Source organism: the organism of the source record quoted next, unplaced genomic scaffold (assembly GCF_019419815.1).
Source record: "Pyrus x bretschneideri cultivar Hongxiangsu unplaced genomic scaffold, Pyrus_bretschneideri_v1 Contig21, whole genome shotgun sequence".
Taxonomy (NCBI): domain Eukaryota; kingdom Viridiplantae; phylum Streptophyta; class Magnoliopsida; order Rosales; family Rosaceae; genus Pyrus; species Pyrus x bretschneideri.
In genome coordinates, this window is record NW_025999513.1 from 3,649,522 (window position 1) to 3,666,639 (window position 17,118).

The 17,118-nt window shown below is 35.6% G+C and overlaps 1 protein-coding gene across 1 annotated transcript; it reads left to right on the forward strand.

The window, feature by feature from the left end:
- Positions 1-8,604: 8,604 nt before the first annotated feature.
- On the forward strand, positions 8,605-12,044 carry LOC103956619 (sugar transport protein 13-like). The gene is made up of 5 exons (XM_048584618.1): positions 8,605-8,835; positions 8,952-9,274; positions 9,352-9,476; positions 9,751-10,042; positions 11,226-12,044. Exons 1-5 carry the CDS (start codon positions 8,706-8,708, stop codon positions 11,880-11,882), a joined length of 1,527 nt encoding a protein of 508 aa, XP_048440575.1. The 5' UTR covers positions 8,605-8,705; the 3' UTR covers positions 11,883-12,044.
- Positions 12,045-17,118: the final 5,074 nt, after the last annotated feature.

The window sequence follows — 17,118 nt, forward strand, 5'->3', positions numbered from 1 at the left end:
CTTCAGAAGAAGAGACTAGCTCGTTGAAATAAGACGTGTTCATGTGGGGTTTATATACTGAAAAACTTTATGGCAACACCAAGTGAACTACGTAGAAAGTGGATGATTTAGTCACTACCACGACCAGGATCTTTCCCCATGGCATGATCTACGGTTGATTTTCTTTCTTGATGCTTGGTTAGGCATTCACGAGAAGTTAGTTGCACTAAAGTTGATCAAGTCTGTTAAGAGTAACGCTTGAACGACCACATTTCTTTGCGATATGTGGCAGTTAATCCGTCAACTCTTACATACATTTGTCTGAAACTGCCTATAGGAATCTCGTATGCATAGGTTTATTTGATAAAATTTCATATTTGCCACAGAAGGATTAAAGGTGACACTTGTGCACTTTTGCGGCTATTTAATTTTGACTCTCCGCATTACTCTCCTTTTTATTCCAAAGGAAGTTAGACTTTCTAAGACCTAGGAAAAAAACTACCGTCTACAAAATATATGGGTTTGTTTAATGACATAACAATTTCTATGATGTCAAAAGTTGTTCTAACACAAGTAGATATAATTCATACGAAATCCAAATCTTATATACCCTCCAAATTCTCAAGGATCTAATGCGATTAAAAATATTAATATGAATGCTCTCCACCTGCTATATTTCACATGTTAAAACTGCTTCTTCAAGAACTGAGCACAGGTAAGAGCTTAAGTGATCACCTGCCAAGCAAGAAACCAATTTCTCTCCTTTCTTTTCCTCTCTTCATTCACCATAATTTCTTTCCTCCCCTCTTCCATAATGGCTTGACTTATCCTTTTTTCTGGGCTAATCAATACTACCTCCTCTTGTGACACTTGTGCACTAACGTACAACATCACACGTTGTTTCTCAGCGTGTTCCCTCCCTTTCTACCCATTAAGCTCACACGCGATAACTGTTAGTGTTTAAATGTGTTTGGATTTGAATTTTGGTGGGATTTGATGAAATCAACAAGAAATTGATTAGCTCGGAGAGTTGGATTCTCAGACAACAATGGAGAAGGAAAAGTGGGATAGGTTGCTCCCTTAGATTCAGTTCAACTCAATTACACCTCACACTGAAAACATGAGAAGGATATAGACGTTGCAATCCTTCACACTTTCAGCGTGATCATCACATGCTAGACACATGATTACTTACTTACATCAACAAACTTGACATGTGGCACGATATACACCCTCGAAATGTTATAATCATGGCCATCCATTACAAATAAGCACAAACATAAAACTTAAGAGCATTTCTAACTTAAACCCAGAAGCTAATTCTCCAACATTTCAATTCTTCAATCTTGCAGCAACAGAGCTTATAGCTCACCACTCCCTTCTAAACTTGTTGCCACTGTCACTCCTTGCATTTCTCTAAGCATGTAGAACCTGTCTTTTAGCAGAGTCTTGGTGAATATATCTGCCAATTGTTCCTCAAATTTGCAGTAGACCAAGTTGATGATATTGGATTGCAATGCAACCCTAATGTAGTGGTACCTTTTGCCAGTGTGCTTTGACCTTTGATGGAACATAGAATTCTTTATCATTGCAATTGCAAAGGTGTTATTACAATAATAAGAGTGGCCTCAGTTTGTTCTTCTCCAAGTCTTGTAAGTTGTAACACAAGCTTGAGCCACACTGCCTAAGTTGTTGCTTCAGCATAACTCATGTACTCAACTTCTACAATTGGTAAGGTAACATAGTTTTGCTTGACAGAAGTCCAAGAAAAGATACCACTGCCAAATGAAAATGCATAATCTGAAGTACTCTTCATATTAGATTCATCCCCACTCCAGTCACTATCATAATATCCAATCAACGATGTATCTTTGCACTTCTTGTATCCAATTCCATAATCCAATGTGCCTTGAATATACATGAGCACTTTTTAACAGTTCTAGGATGTTTCTTGTTTGGATTATACATGTACCTTGCTAAAAAACTTGTTAAAAACTTAATATAAGGCATAGTTGTAGTAAGATACAACAAACTACCAACCAATTGCCTATATAAAGTTTCATCAGCAGGACCACTTCCTTCATCTTTCTTCAATTTGTCATTCATTGCCAAAAATACCACTTACTAGCTTGCAATCTTTGAATTTAAACTTCTCAAGCAAAGCCAGTGCATACTTCTTCTTTAACAATCACAAATCAGTCATTTCACATATTCTCATCATGTCTAATTTGAATTCATTTAGCAATTTTGATTTATATTAGTGTACATTATATGATCCACATATATTGACACAATAGTAGATTCAGATTCACCTCTAGTCTTGATGTACAAGGTAGCTTCACTAGGACTCCTTGTAAAACCATACTTATGAAAATGAGTATCAATCTCTTGATACCAATCCCTTGGTGCTTGTTTAAAATCATATAGGGCTTTCTTAAATATGTATACCTTGACTTCAGCTTCAGCAATCTCAAACGACTCAAGTTGATCAACAAATACCTCCTATTGTACACCAATTTAACCCCATCAATAGATTTATATGTTAGCCTATCAACCAACTACCATGAGTTATTCTTCTCTATCATCTTAATTTCTGCATTCATTGTTATCTTCCAAGCATTATCAGTTGCTGCTTCCTCATACTTCCCAAGTTTAATAATGCTAACATTACATCTAGCATAAACATCACTGAGTGATTTCAGTTTCATAGAAATGCTACTTAGGCTACTTGTCTCTCCGAATTTAGTTTGAGAATCAACAAACACTTATGACTAGACATTACTCCCTTCTAACTGAAATGCCTCATCATCATTCTCTTGGATCATTTCAATCACCTTGTTCTTCTCATTCAAATTCAAATTCACAGGAATGTCATTGAATTATCATTTTTAGGTTTCTCATCCTAAATGCCATTGCTAATTGAAACTATGAACTTGGTGAATGTTTCGAGCGCTTGAGTCACTTCCTATTAAAAACGATCCATGCTCTTATTTTCTGACTCATTTCTGCTGGACTGCTTGGCCTCATCTGATAATGTGTACTTCTTTGCCAAAGCATACGAAGCTATCAGGGTCAGTTCCTCACCCATGATAAATTCTCCGAATAAATGATGCTCGGTGGGAAGCCCATTTCTAAACGTTGTCGTTGCTATGTCATCATTGCAACTAACAATCTTACCATTCTATACCTTGAACCTTTTGACACAGTTGCAGATTGACTCGTTCAGGTTTTTCATGATGTTGAAGAGGTGGTCGGACGTCTTTTTAATTGAGCAGTAAAACGAATATTCCTTAGTGAAAACTAAAGAAAGTTCATTAAAGATATGGATCGAACGCAAAGGCAGGGTGTGGAACCAGCCTTGCGCTCACCTTGTAGAGTGGTGGTGAAAATCTTGCACATACGGGCATCATTGCTCTAGTAAAGGATCATCACGATGCGGTAATGCATAAAGTGCATATCCAGTTTTTGTCTTTCTTGTACGAAGTGAAATGAGGCATGGTAAAACCTACGAGGTGGATATTTCTACTTAATCTTATCTGTGAATGGCAACCTACCTATATCGGTCACGTCTTTTCGAAATGTTTTGCCCATCGTCTCGACGAGTTGGAAGTTGAGCAATCACACAGTTAAAAGCCTTTCTACTTTCTCTAGATCTACCTCTGTTGGGGCAATGGTGCTTCTAGTTGCCCTCGACAGTGGTCTGCAAATGTGTGCTACTTTTCTTGAAGATCAGCCAGTCCATGCCACTGCTGCAATGCACGTTGTTCGTCTCTGGTTTGCGAGCATGCTATTTGTGGTTGCGCTTAGCATTGGCTACCAGTTACACTTAAGCTGGATTGTTCATGTGCTTCTTCTTGTTCCCTATGCTACTTGCTCCAATATAAGGTAGGAGGAACTCCCTATGAGCTAAGTCGCTAGTAGACACCATGCCTGGATTTAGGTATTGATTGTTCGTTAAAGCGGGTACTCAACAGTGAATGAGTACTTACTTATGGGCCTAGTAAGGAATAAACGCTTATCTACGCACTAAAGCGAGATAAAGTGTTACTTTAAGGGCCCAAGCTAGAGCGTACATTGCCTGAACACTTGGTCTTGGCTGGTTGAGCGGCTACTTCTAGGAATGCTACTGGAAAAAAACGTCATCGTCTATCATCGACCTGCTTCAGGATACTTCATCAGTAATGTGTTGTGCCTTGATGTGCTCCAAAAACTGCCTCACCAAGATTGTTTGATGGGTGAGGGCGCTTGTCAAATATGTAACCTGCCGGGACAAGTTGTGTTCCCCATTCAGTATGGAAAAGCTTGGATGGTAGGTATTTACATAAGCAGTGGAAGTGTAATGGACTATGTGTGTAATCGAGCCGAGACAGGTCAAATTTAGGAAAAATTAAGGCGAAAATATCCCTAGTTCAATCGTCGGTCTGATGGTCTGTCTCGTTGATCTGGGAACTTGGAGCCGAGTCGATTGAACCGACCTAAAACTGATATGAAAAGAAGGATGGGCTGCAGGAATGGCCTGGGCCATTGAAGCGTGATGGGCCGTTGGAATGGGCCAGGTTGTAATCTAGGCGCGCAGGCACTAGCCGGGTTAGCTAGGCCCACTTGGCCATATGTTGCGCTAGGTGCATGCTAGACTTGGGCCATAGTTCTTCCTAGCCCAGCTTGGGCCAACTCACCTGGTGCCTAGTTCTGATGTATGAGCTTGGGCTCTGCCTTGGTCCTCAATTGCTACTGCAACTTCTTAGACTAGGCCCTAGAAGGTCTAGGCTGGCGTTGTTGCATGTGCAGCGGACTAAGCTTAGCTCAGGGGGGCACCATAGGCCACTACAGTGGTTGCTGATCGTGTTGCCATGGTTGCAGTAGCAGCCCTACGGTGGCTATGGTTACTCCCCTTGCTGTGGTGAGTGTCAAGGAGCAATGGCGTTGGCCCACATTGCGATCTCCATTGTCCGGTACATATCCTTGACCATAAGATGTTCTGTTTGTCATGGTCTCAGAATTTTCTGCCTGTATTTCTTCTCCAGGGCTGTTCAAAGAACTTATAAAAAATTCTAAGAATAGAAACGAGCTGGAAAATTTACATATGTAACGGAGAAATGTAGAACGCGAATGTGAGAGCCTTTTTTGAGCGTTTGAATCAAGCTCTCAATGATAACATTAATTTATGGTAGCAAAAATCGCCATCTTCAGTCTTGATGAATATGTATCTACAAAACAAATAACACCTGATTAAGGCCAAAGCCACACGTGACCACGAGGTCGAAGAGAGGGTTGGCCAATAGATCTTTGATGCCTAAGTCAGTATCTCTTAAAATAGTGAGTGTTTAGGGCTTGTATGCCTAGTAAAAGCTTACCAAAGTTTTGGTGGAGATGAGGTATATAGAGGGAGGTGGTTGGCCTAGGTGTAGCGTTTTAATTTGCCTTATACATGGCAGCTTCCTATTGGCCAGGTGTCTCATCCGTAGGATTTATGAGGAAATAATATTCTTAATATATTAATTAGGAGATAATATCTTGGGATGAAGATGGAAGTGTCCTTGATTAATTATGATAGGATCCTTACTTGATTGAATTAACCTTTAATTGGGAATGTATTAAAGATAGGAATGGTGGTTAATCCTATCTTTAATGACTTTGACTTTTTCATGCCACGAGCATGAGAGCTTTGAGCACTCATGGTTAGCTTCTTGGATCTCCAAGGATGTTGAGCTGCACATGCGAATATTTATGTGCCTTGTCCATTTAACGAGAGCAATCTTGTCTTCTTCGTAAAAAAATCCACATATCATCTCCGAAATTTTTTAGATTGTTTTTAGTTCCACAACGTCGCACCATATTTCTAAGATATTGCTGCAAATCTTGAGATCTTTTGGTGATGTTTCTATGAATTTTTCAGGTGTGGTCTTTCTATATATATATAAATTTTTTTTTCCTTTTCTCCCACTGGTCTTCTCTTTAGTTGGGTTCTGCTTGAAAAAACCCCTTCCACAGGAGGGAAGGCATATAAAAACCAAAGGAACCGAATAACAATTCAAGGGGTCACTTAGCATTACGGTTTAGTGGTATTTTTTTTTATTTGTAAGTGAGAGGTCTTAAGTTTGATTCTCGTCAATGATGAATTTGAACCACATTATTACTAGCCCATTGTGAGACTTAGCACACTCCTCCTACCCGCTTAGTGTAGATAATATTGTTTGTTCAAATAACAAATAACAAATCAAAGACTTAATTAAAATTTTACAAACTCATCAAGATCAAGATCAATTAAAAATCAAAACAAAAATTTCATCTATGAAACTCCTTTCAATTCTTCAGTGAACTTAAACAATTTCAACAATCCTCTTAAGTTTTCTCAATCAAAACTAACTTCGATTTCTCATAGAGAATCCTAACACCTATCTCATTGCTACTTTTTGGTTTCACTGTTCTAGACTATGATTTCAATCGATTATTTCTGTTCGATCCCAATTCAAATTTGAAAGGACACTGAACCGTTTTTCTTCTTCTTCCTGTTGGGTATGAAGACCGAATGCAAAATGAACTTAAAGGAATAAAAAAAAAAAAAAATTAGCCTCACAAATGAGTTTCACATGCTAACCATTAACAGAGAATTGATAGAATTTTTAATTTATGATAACGGATTTCACTATAAAAGTTTAAATTCCAATTTTTTTTATCACATAGGCTATCTTCCGACTACCCTATTACCACATGGCCTATTAATCTAATTAGGCTTCTTTTTTCAAATTGCAAAAAGATATGGATGACTAGAGAATTGCAGCGTTTTGTATTCATCTGTACACTTTTAGGGTTTCGTAAAATTGATGAATAATGTTATTCATACATTGTTTTTGTATCACATTTTCATATCATCTGAGTTGGCATTTGATGTGGACAGCCACATCATTTGAATTAATCAGATTTTAAATTTAGTTCATTATTTAATAAACTAGTAATTAAGAAAAACTAGTTAATTAAATGATGATTGTGGTATACGAGGAGTCTTTCTTATACATTTCCTTAGGTTTTGCAAATTTTTCAAATGATGTAGCTGTCCACATCAGATGTCACCTAAGATGGTATAGAAATGTGATATAAAAACATGGTATGAATAGCATTACCCTTAATATATAAACACATTGTTCTATTTATTCAGTATGATTTCTTTGACTATCCTCTCAAAACAGCATCTTCAATCTTTCAAAAAGAAATATATCTTCAATGCTAAGTAGCATTGAGTGAATGTTATTTAAAAAAAAAAAAAAAAGGAACTTAATCTTAAGTTTATGGTAAACAATTTTTAAGTCACTACAAACATCCTAGATTGCGGACAGATAAGAAGAACCATTCTTGGAACTTTAACATTCTATTTTTTTTGGTCGAGTATGTTATCCCTCCCTGTAATTGATAGAACCAGTGCAGCTAAGAAACCACGCTCAATGGTTCAGGATGGATTTTTAAAATCCAGACTCCATAGGTACTGCTATGCACTTATGTCCCTCTCCATAATACAATTTCACAAATACAAACGTAACAGAAAAGCCGTGCAAAACTTAGCACAAAGCAGCATATCAACGCCTAAGTAGAAAAATAACGCTTACCAAGACAAAATTTTACATCACTTTCTGATGGACTTGTAAAATTAAGACTCATTTTCACAAATAAACTCTGCTATATGTAAGACATCAAAAGTTGATGGTATGAAAATACATATTTGAAGATATATAGTTTAAGTTCCACCATAAAATCAATTTAGCAATATGAGAAGCAAAGTAACTTACTTATAAGTTCATGGAAGATTTTTTTCTCCCATTAATGTAATATTCATTCTCAAAAATATTTTGTTTCCCAACCAGAAAAAGTATTAAATGCAGTCTTCAGTGCATGCTACACTTCAGCCAAAATACCTATGTTGGATTTATTTTCTAATTTTATTTACCAAAAACTGAAAACCTATGTCAGCATCTTTTCCAATGTAAACTTAAAATAAAACATTAATTATTCAATTTATGAACCAATCTTCAGTCCCCACCTATAACGAGACTACAAAATAATAAGATACAGGGTCAATAACATAACACAATCCAAGAGACAACTACTGGCATCACTTGTTACAAGAATGTGATCCCCTAACAATACTCTTATAAAAATACACTTGTATTTTATGTTGCATATTCAATTAATTAGTTTAATTAAAAAGGAATCAGATGCATTTTCTGACTACTTACACATGCATAATGTAACCCTTGTCGTGGAGAATTATATATTCCCTATATATTAATTTAATTATTATATGACAAGCTGTTAATTGATAAATTGAAGGCCACATAGTGTGTTCAGTTTGCTAAAGAATCTGGTTAGAAAACGTGGTCCTTCTAACATTACTCTTAACGGCTTGATCAACTGTGGTTTAACTAACTTCTCGTACCCTTCATGACAACCAAGCAACAAGGATGAACACCAACCGCAGGTCGCGTCATGGGAAAAGCTGTTGACCATGGCACTTTCTAATTAATCCATTTTCTACGTCTTTCAATCTCGATCTGTTGCCTTGATGTCGTCTAATATATAAACCCCTCACGCACACATACCCCTCATCTTCACCGAGCTACTCTCTCCTGTCTCTCTACTCCAGCTGGCCGGCGTGGTCTTGTAACGTAATTAGGTTCAAGAATTAATCAGGTATAATAACTAAGCAAGCTTGAGAAGAAGAAAGGGTAGGAATCATGGCAGGGGGATTCGGGGGCCCGACAGGCGGCGAAGATTTTGAAGGAAAGATCACGGCTATTGTGGTCATTTCGTGCATATTGGCCGCTAGCGGAGGCCTCATGTTTGGTTATGATATTGGCATTTCAGGTACTTATATAAAACCTACTATATGTTATATATGCACAACATTTTGCTTTGCTTCATGAATCAAAATTAAATCTGTTGTACATTTTAATTTGAATTTGATGTACCGTCTGATGCAGGTGGTGTTACATCCATGCCCGACTTCCTAAAGGAGTTCTTCCCGGTTGTATATAGGAAGCAACAAATTCCAGGACTTGAGAGCAATTACTGTAAATATGACAATCAAGGCCTGCAATTGTTCACATCTTCATTATACCTCGCTGCATTGACAGCAACCTTCTTTGCATCATACACAACCAGAGTTCTAGGCAGAAGGATGACCATGTTGATCGCCGGGGTTTTCTTCATAGTCGGAACTATTTTTAATGCTGCAGCTAAGAACCTTGCCATGCTCATTATTGGGAGGCTCTTACTTGGTTGCGGAGTTGGTTTTGCAAACCAGGTAAATACTAATTAATGATTGGTTATTCATGAATACTTAATTTGATCATATAGCGATTGTTTTTTTAATGATAACAGGCCGTACCACTTTTCCTTTCGGAGATTGCACCGACAAGAATTCGTGGAGCACTTAATTTGCTCTTCCAGCTCATGGTCACCATTGGCATTCTTGTAGCACAACTTATCAATTATGGAACTGCGAAGTAAGGCAGCGTTATTCTCCCTAAGAAACTTTTGTTTGTAATTGTATCGCCATTACGTGGTATTATTAGTCCATGAAGGTGGAAAATAAGTTTATACTACGTTCTCTAGTATTAATTAATCTTCATGCGATATAACAGTGGTGAACTACTAGTATTATGGTCACACCGAAAAAACTAATATGAATTAGATGTGTATGTTTGGGGGGGCTACAATTTTTGTATTTCGGTTTCTCTCCAAGTTCCCAACTACAATGTTTTGTGCTACCACATGCAGGATTAAAGGGGGATATGGATGGAGGATATCACTGGGTTTGGCTGGCGTTCCATCACTCTTGCTAACACTTGGGGCTGTCATTGTAACAGACACTCCAAACAGTTTGATCCAACGAGGTAAGTTGGAGCAAGGAAAAAAAGTTCTAAAGAGGATCCGGGGTATTGAGAATGTCGATCCGGAATTCCTTGAGATTCTCGAGGCAAGTCGCGCTGCTAAAGAAGTGAAGCATCCCTTCAGAAATCTCCTTAAGCGTAAAAACAGACCTCAACTGATCATTACAATTTTCTTGCAGGTCATTAAGTATTTCATTGCATTGTTTAATTTTATATCGTACTAAGTACTTTAATTGAATATTATATTGTCATCCTGGGAAAATTGAATTTCTATTAGAATAGAGTTTGGCTGCTGAAAAATCACCAACAGCTCCTATTGCTGACTAATTACAGATGGACATGTGTCCAAGTAATTGATTTTTTAATCACAGATTAGACACACGTCCATCTATGATTTGCTCGTAGCAGGAGTTGCTGATTTTTTCAGCAACCAAGGTCTTTCCTTTCTATTAAACTCTGATTTTAAAGTAGATTTTGACCTTGGTCCATCGGGTTGGTATATTATGGGAAAAGGATCCTTGCTGGATCCTTTTCATGGGGATTCCAGGAATCCTGTGATCATGTATGTTCATCATAAATCATACGGTTAGTTTTCATTAGGTACTATTTGTATTTAATTTAAAATTTAAAATTTAAAATGATTTCTGACAGCAAGATGTACGATGAACGGACATAATCACGGGATTCCCAGGAAAATGATCCAACGAGGATCATTTTCGTTGGATCATTTTCCGTATATTATTAGAATTATACACAGACATTGTTGAGAGTTGCCCCACGAGATATTTTTTACTAGGAACATAACCTAGTATATCAAGTGTAATAATACAATTAGTTGAAAACTTGAGAAAAGAAAATTGTCAACTAATTATATTATGACACTTAATTTACCTGATTGTGTTCCTAGCACATTGAAAAATTTTCCGTTGTCCCACAAGAGATTGTAGAGTGCGCCTGAAACATGGGTAGTACACCACATGTGATTATACAAGTGGAGGGACACTTGTAAATAAACTTCCCTCTACTTATATAAATAACATATAATATACCACCTCGTATTCTAAGCACAATAATAAATTTGTCCCTGCAAAATGAAAAAGAAAGCTTTAGTTTAAAAGTTTAAGTCATTTTAAATTGGATGTTCACATTTTGAAAGATGTGATGTTCATGTGTATGTAGATATGTTGTACCTATGTGTATAGTCCTTATAAGATCAAGGACAGCATGATATTTACCCAAAAAAAAAAAAAAAAAGGACAACATGACATATATCCCTAGTTTTAATGGCTAATTAACTCGTCAGAAGCAAATTTTCTCAAATTTTGGTAGTCTGAATCCTATATGTGGTAATGTTTTCTGCAGTTCTTCCAGCAATTCACAGGCATTAACTCAATCAATTTTTACGCTCCAGTTTTGTTCCAGACCTTGGGATTTAAGAATGATGCTTCCCTTTACTCATCAGTTATTACAGGCGTTATCATGGTTCTCGGAGCCATTATTTCAATTTACTTTGTCGACAAAGCTGGTCGCCGCGTGCTCTTGATTGAAGGTGGCATCCAAATGTTCCTCTCTCATGTGGTCGTTGCAATCATACTTGGGATGAAACTTAAGGATCAATCCAACGACCTCGATCGCGGCTTGGGAATTCTTGTGGTTATTGTAGTCTGTTCTTTTGTGGGTTCCTTTGGATGGTCTTGGGGGCCTCTTTGCTGGTTGGTTGCCAGTGAGATATTCCCTCTAGAGGCTCGCTCAGCCGGGCAGAGTGTGACTGTGTCTGTAAACATGTTGTTCACATTTGTTATAGCACAGGCCTTCCTCTCAATGCTTTGTCACATGAAGTTTGCTATTTTCTTATTCTTCGCAGCGTGGGTCTTCCTCATGACAGTCTTCGTCTTCTTTTTACTTCCGGAGACTAAAGGTGTCCCTATCGAAGAAATGGTAGACGTAGTGTGGAGGGAGCATTGGTATTGGAAGAGATATATGGATGACTGCGAAGATGATCCTAAGGGACATGCTTGAAGCATTGACCTCATTCAAGCAGCCTCCGAATGGCGGTTTTCCAATCAATTTTTTTTTTGCTTAATTTCCTCAATTGTAGGGCACATGCCAATTGTGCATGCATGCATTTCAATGTTTTTACTGTTTAAACTGTAACTTTTTTTTTATCAGTTTAATTTCCAGTATCCCTTCAAATAATTTCACTCTCTATTGTGCTTAATCTGCTTCTGTACTATTAAGTCTGCACCACAAGAATAAACATAATAAACAACCTACAAGTGGTAGAAAAGAGTAATGCTAGGAAGATCATATTTTAGTGTACTATATTATACATTCTAATAGAGGCAAGACTCGCTAATACAATTAAGTCTCACCTCTATTAGTGATATGGTATAATGTGGCATAAGAAAATGTGATACCCCTAGTATTTTTTTGGTAGAAAAAATATTAAAAAGGTTGGCAAATGCATGTCCTGTAATTGATTGAACAACTCACACCCTACTTGCTAATCTCTCTTGTATGGTTGTACCCGAGCCAGTCCTGTAGAATATAAGGATGCATGACAGTTTTAGTCAGTTGTTTTTTTCTTAGCTTTAGTTTTTTGGCACGGAAGGGAAATTCAAAACTCGAAACACCATCTAACAACATCGAGGGAGCATTTTAAATTCTAGTTCTAAACCTAGCTAGAGGTTTTCTTGGTGATTAGAGACACTTTTGTGATGAAAAGGGACGGTAGTTTGAACTTCAAGATTTGATCTTTGGACGTTAGGATTAATATATATCAAATAAATCACGTGATTTTATATCATACTACATATATGCTATCAAAGTTTTACATTTATGGCTGTCTTTCACTTTTTAGGGTGAACTGTCAATTTAGTTCTTAAATTATCACTTGAGTGAAAATTAGGTCCCTAAACTATTTTTTTTTTCAGAAAAATCAATCATTGAATTATACAAATCTGCCAATTACATCCCTAATATTAGATTCAAAGCTACTATATTCATTTTCCGTCAATTTAAGTCACATTACTTGCATGTGATACACATTTGAAGGTTGATAATTTCCATAAAAAATAGTGTATGGAGTTAACTTTGGAGGATAAATTAGACGTTATATTTGCTATCTATATGAAATGCTAAGGGCTTATAGGCGAGAAAATGACGTATTACACTCTAAAGTGTGCCAAGTAACCTAAGTTGACAAAAATTGGATAAAATAGCTTTGAATATAATAGTAGGGATGAATTTGTCCAAAAAAATAATAATAGTATGGATGAAATTAGCAAATTTTAATCAATTTAGGGACTTATTTTACCAAAAAAATTGTTTAGGAACCTAATTTTCAATAAGGTGATAATGAACTAAATTGACACTTCACCCTACTTTTTATGTTATGTCCAACTTTGTTTTTTTTTTTTTTTGGGTTACAAACAATTCTTTCACTCAACTCTCAATTGTTAAGACCAATTGAGAAGAGCACAAGAAATTAAGAACCAAAGCAGAATCAATTTCCAACCAAATAAAAGTTCAATCACGAACTGAAGCTGATTCAATAGCTTTAATTACTACTATTACCTATGCCACAACAGAGCTAGGAATTTCCAAGTTAGAACAAAAAGCGCTCCAAGGAATCGGTCTTTGAAACTCCGAAACACATTACCATAGCCAGCACTAGGCCTGACAATTATTGACACGATTCGATAACCCGACACGACACGACACAACATAAAATTAACAGGTGTTCAAGTCGACACGATAACGAATCGGGTCGTTATCGGGTAACCCGATAAGCACTTGTTAAGATAACGGGTTGGTTCGGGAATACACGTGGGTAACACAATACACCATAAGCAAATATTAATTTTATAATGTTATAATTTTATAATCCTAAAAAAATATTATAATAATTATATATTAATTTAACAATTTTATACCCCTAAAAACTACAGTAATTATATATATATATATATATATATATTAAATAAATATTAAAAATTGGTGACTACTGAATCGGCTTAAATATACATACTATTTAATTTCTTAAGTGTTATACGTACAAAATAAACAAATTTAAATCTACTTAATAAATATATATATATATATATATATATATATATATATAGACACCATTGAACTTGATGGGATACAAATTCTACAAAACTAATTTGAACAATCCAACCGTCAAACTTGTTTGTATATGCATCGAGATCGCATCAGCAAAAAATCGCAAACAACAAACATTCAGATATCAAGTAACTGGACAAAACTTTTCGACGGTTACCAACGAAAAATCACGATTTAACAGTTATTTTATCTCCGATTTTGATAATTTTTTATAGTTACACTCCTTGACCCTATATAAATACAATTAATGAATTCAATCTTCAATTTAAAATATTTACACCAGTGGATACCACAAAATCTTATGTTATATTTAATAAAAGTATGAATAAACTCTTAAGTGTTAGTGAATCTATTATTTTGATGGGACACGCATTCTACGAAACTAGATTCAACGATCCAACCGTCAAACTTGTTTGTATATATTTCGAGATCGCATACGCCAAAAATTGAAAAAAACAAACATTCAGGTATCAAGTAACGGGACAAAACTTTTCAACGGTTATCAACGAAAAATCACGATTTAACGGTTATTTTAACTATGATTTTGATGATTTTTTATAGCTACACTCCTTGACCCTATATGAATACAATGAATGAACTCGATCTTCAATTAAAATATTTACACTAGTGGATACCACAAAATCTTATGTTATACTTAATGAAAGTATGAATAAAATCTTAAGTGTTAGTGAATCTATTGTTTTCATGGGATATGCATTCTACGAAACTAATTTCAACGATCCAACCGTTAAACATGTTTGTATATGCTTTGAGATCGCATATGTCAAAAATTGCAAAAAGCAAACATTCAGATATTAAGTAACGGAACAAAACTTTTTGACGGTTATCAACAAAAAATCACGATTTAACGGTTATTTTAACTCAAATTTTGATGATTTTTTACAGCTATAGTCCTTGACCCTATATGAATATAATGAATGAACTCAATTTTCAATTTAAAATATTTACACTAGTGAATACCATAAAATTTTATGTTACACTTAATGAAAGTATGAATAAACTCTTAAGTGTTAGTGAATTTATCCTTTTGATGGGATATGCATTCTACGAAACTAATTTCAACGATCCAACCGTCAAACTTGTTTGTATATATTTCGAGATCGCATGCATTAAAAATCACAAAAAACAAACATTCAAAGATCAAGTAACGGGACAAAACTTTTTGACGGTTATCAACGAAAAGTCACGATTTAACGATTAATTTAACTCCGATTTTGATGATTTTTTACAGCTACACTCCTTGACCTTATATGAATACAATGAATGAACTCGATCTTCAATTTAAAATATTTACACTAGCGGATACCACAAAATCTTATGTTATACTTAATGAAAGTATAAACAAACTCTTAAGTGTTAGTGAATCTATTGTTTTGATGAGATACGCATTCTACGAAACTAGTTTCAACAATCCAACCGTCAAACATGTTTGTATATACTTCGAGATCGCATATGCCACAAATTGCAAAAAGCAAACATTCAGAGATCAAATAACGGGAGAAAACTTTTCGACGGTTATCAATGAAAAATCACGATTTAACGGTTATTTAACTTCGATTTTGATGATTTTTACTAGTGGATACCACAAAATCTTATGTTATACTTAATGAAAGTATGAATAAACTCTCAAGTGTTAGTGAATTTATCGTTTTGATGGGATACGCATTCTACGAAACTAATTTCAACGATCCAACCGTCAAACTTGTTTGTATATACTTCGAGATCGCATACGCTAAAAATCACAAAAAAAAAACATTCAAAGATCAAGTAACAAGACAAAACTTTTCGACGGTTATCAATGAAAAATCACGATTTAACGGTTATTTTAACTCCAATTTTGATGATTTTTTACAGCTACACTCCTTGACTCTAAACGAATACAATGAATCGACTTGATCTTAAATTTAAAATATTTACACTAGTGGATACCACAAAATCTTATGTTGTACTTAATGAAAGTATAAACAAACTCTCAAGTGTTAGTGAATCTATTGTTTTGATGGGATACGCATTCTACGAAACTAGTTTCAACGATCCAACCGTCAAACATGTTTGTATATACTTCGAGATCGCATATGCCAAAAATTACAAAAAACAAACATTCAAAGATCAAGCAACGGAACAAAACTTTTCAACTGTTTTCAACGAAAAATCATGATTTAACGATTATTTTAACTCTGATTTTGATGATTTTGTACAGCTACACTCCTTGACCCTATATGAATACAATGAATGAATACGATCTTCAATTTAAAATATTTACACTAGTGGATACCACAAAATCTTATGTCATGATGATCGATGAAAATTGAGGATTTTGTAAAAGGAATAACATGCAAGCTTTGAGTTCCATTGGCAAGGTTTAAACTTTTGAGAAAGGTTTCACAACTTTGAAAACAAAAAATCTTTCATTTTGCATATCCTTGCACATTTAATATTTTGTAATAAATTAGTAGTGTATGAATGTTTGTTTATTACTCTTATGTTCAAGTGTAGATGTAGTACTTAAATGACAAATGTGTTTTAATATTTTGAAGTAATATTTATGTGGCAATGTGTGGTATGTGCAAATTTAAGAAGAAGAAAAAATACATTTTTCTTAACGGGTCATAGCGGGTCATAATGGATCGGGTCACTTTACCCGTTGGGTAAAGTGACCCGACGTTAAAGAACCGTTAAGATAAAGGGTATGACACGACACGACCCGTTAAGATAACAGGTATTACACGAAAACGACACCAACACGACAGACACGACCCATTTGCCAGGCCTAGCTAGCACGACCGGAACCACTCTTCCAAGCACCATTAGGGTTGGGCACAGTTCGGCTCGGTGCAGTTTAGAGTGAGACCGAAACTGAAATTTTTGCGGTTCGATTTGGTGTAGTTTTGAAGCCAAAACCGAAATGAAATCAAATCGTTTAGTTCAGTTCGGTTCAATTCGGTGCGGTTTCAACGGTTTCGGTTTGGATTCAAACCATTAATTACATACAAAATTAAAAAGTAAGAAGAGCACCTAAACTGAAGGGGAAAAGGGTTCCACCTGACTAAATTGATAAACGAAAAATGCAAAAGAAAAGTACTTTTGAAAAGACATTGAAAGAATACAA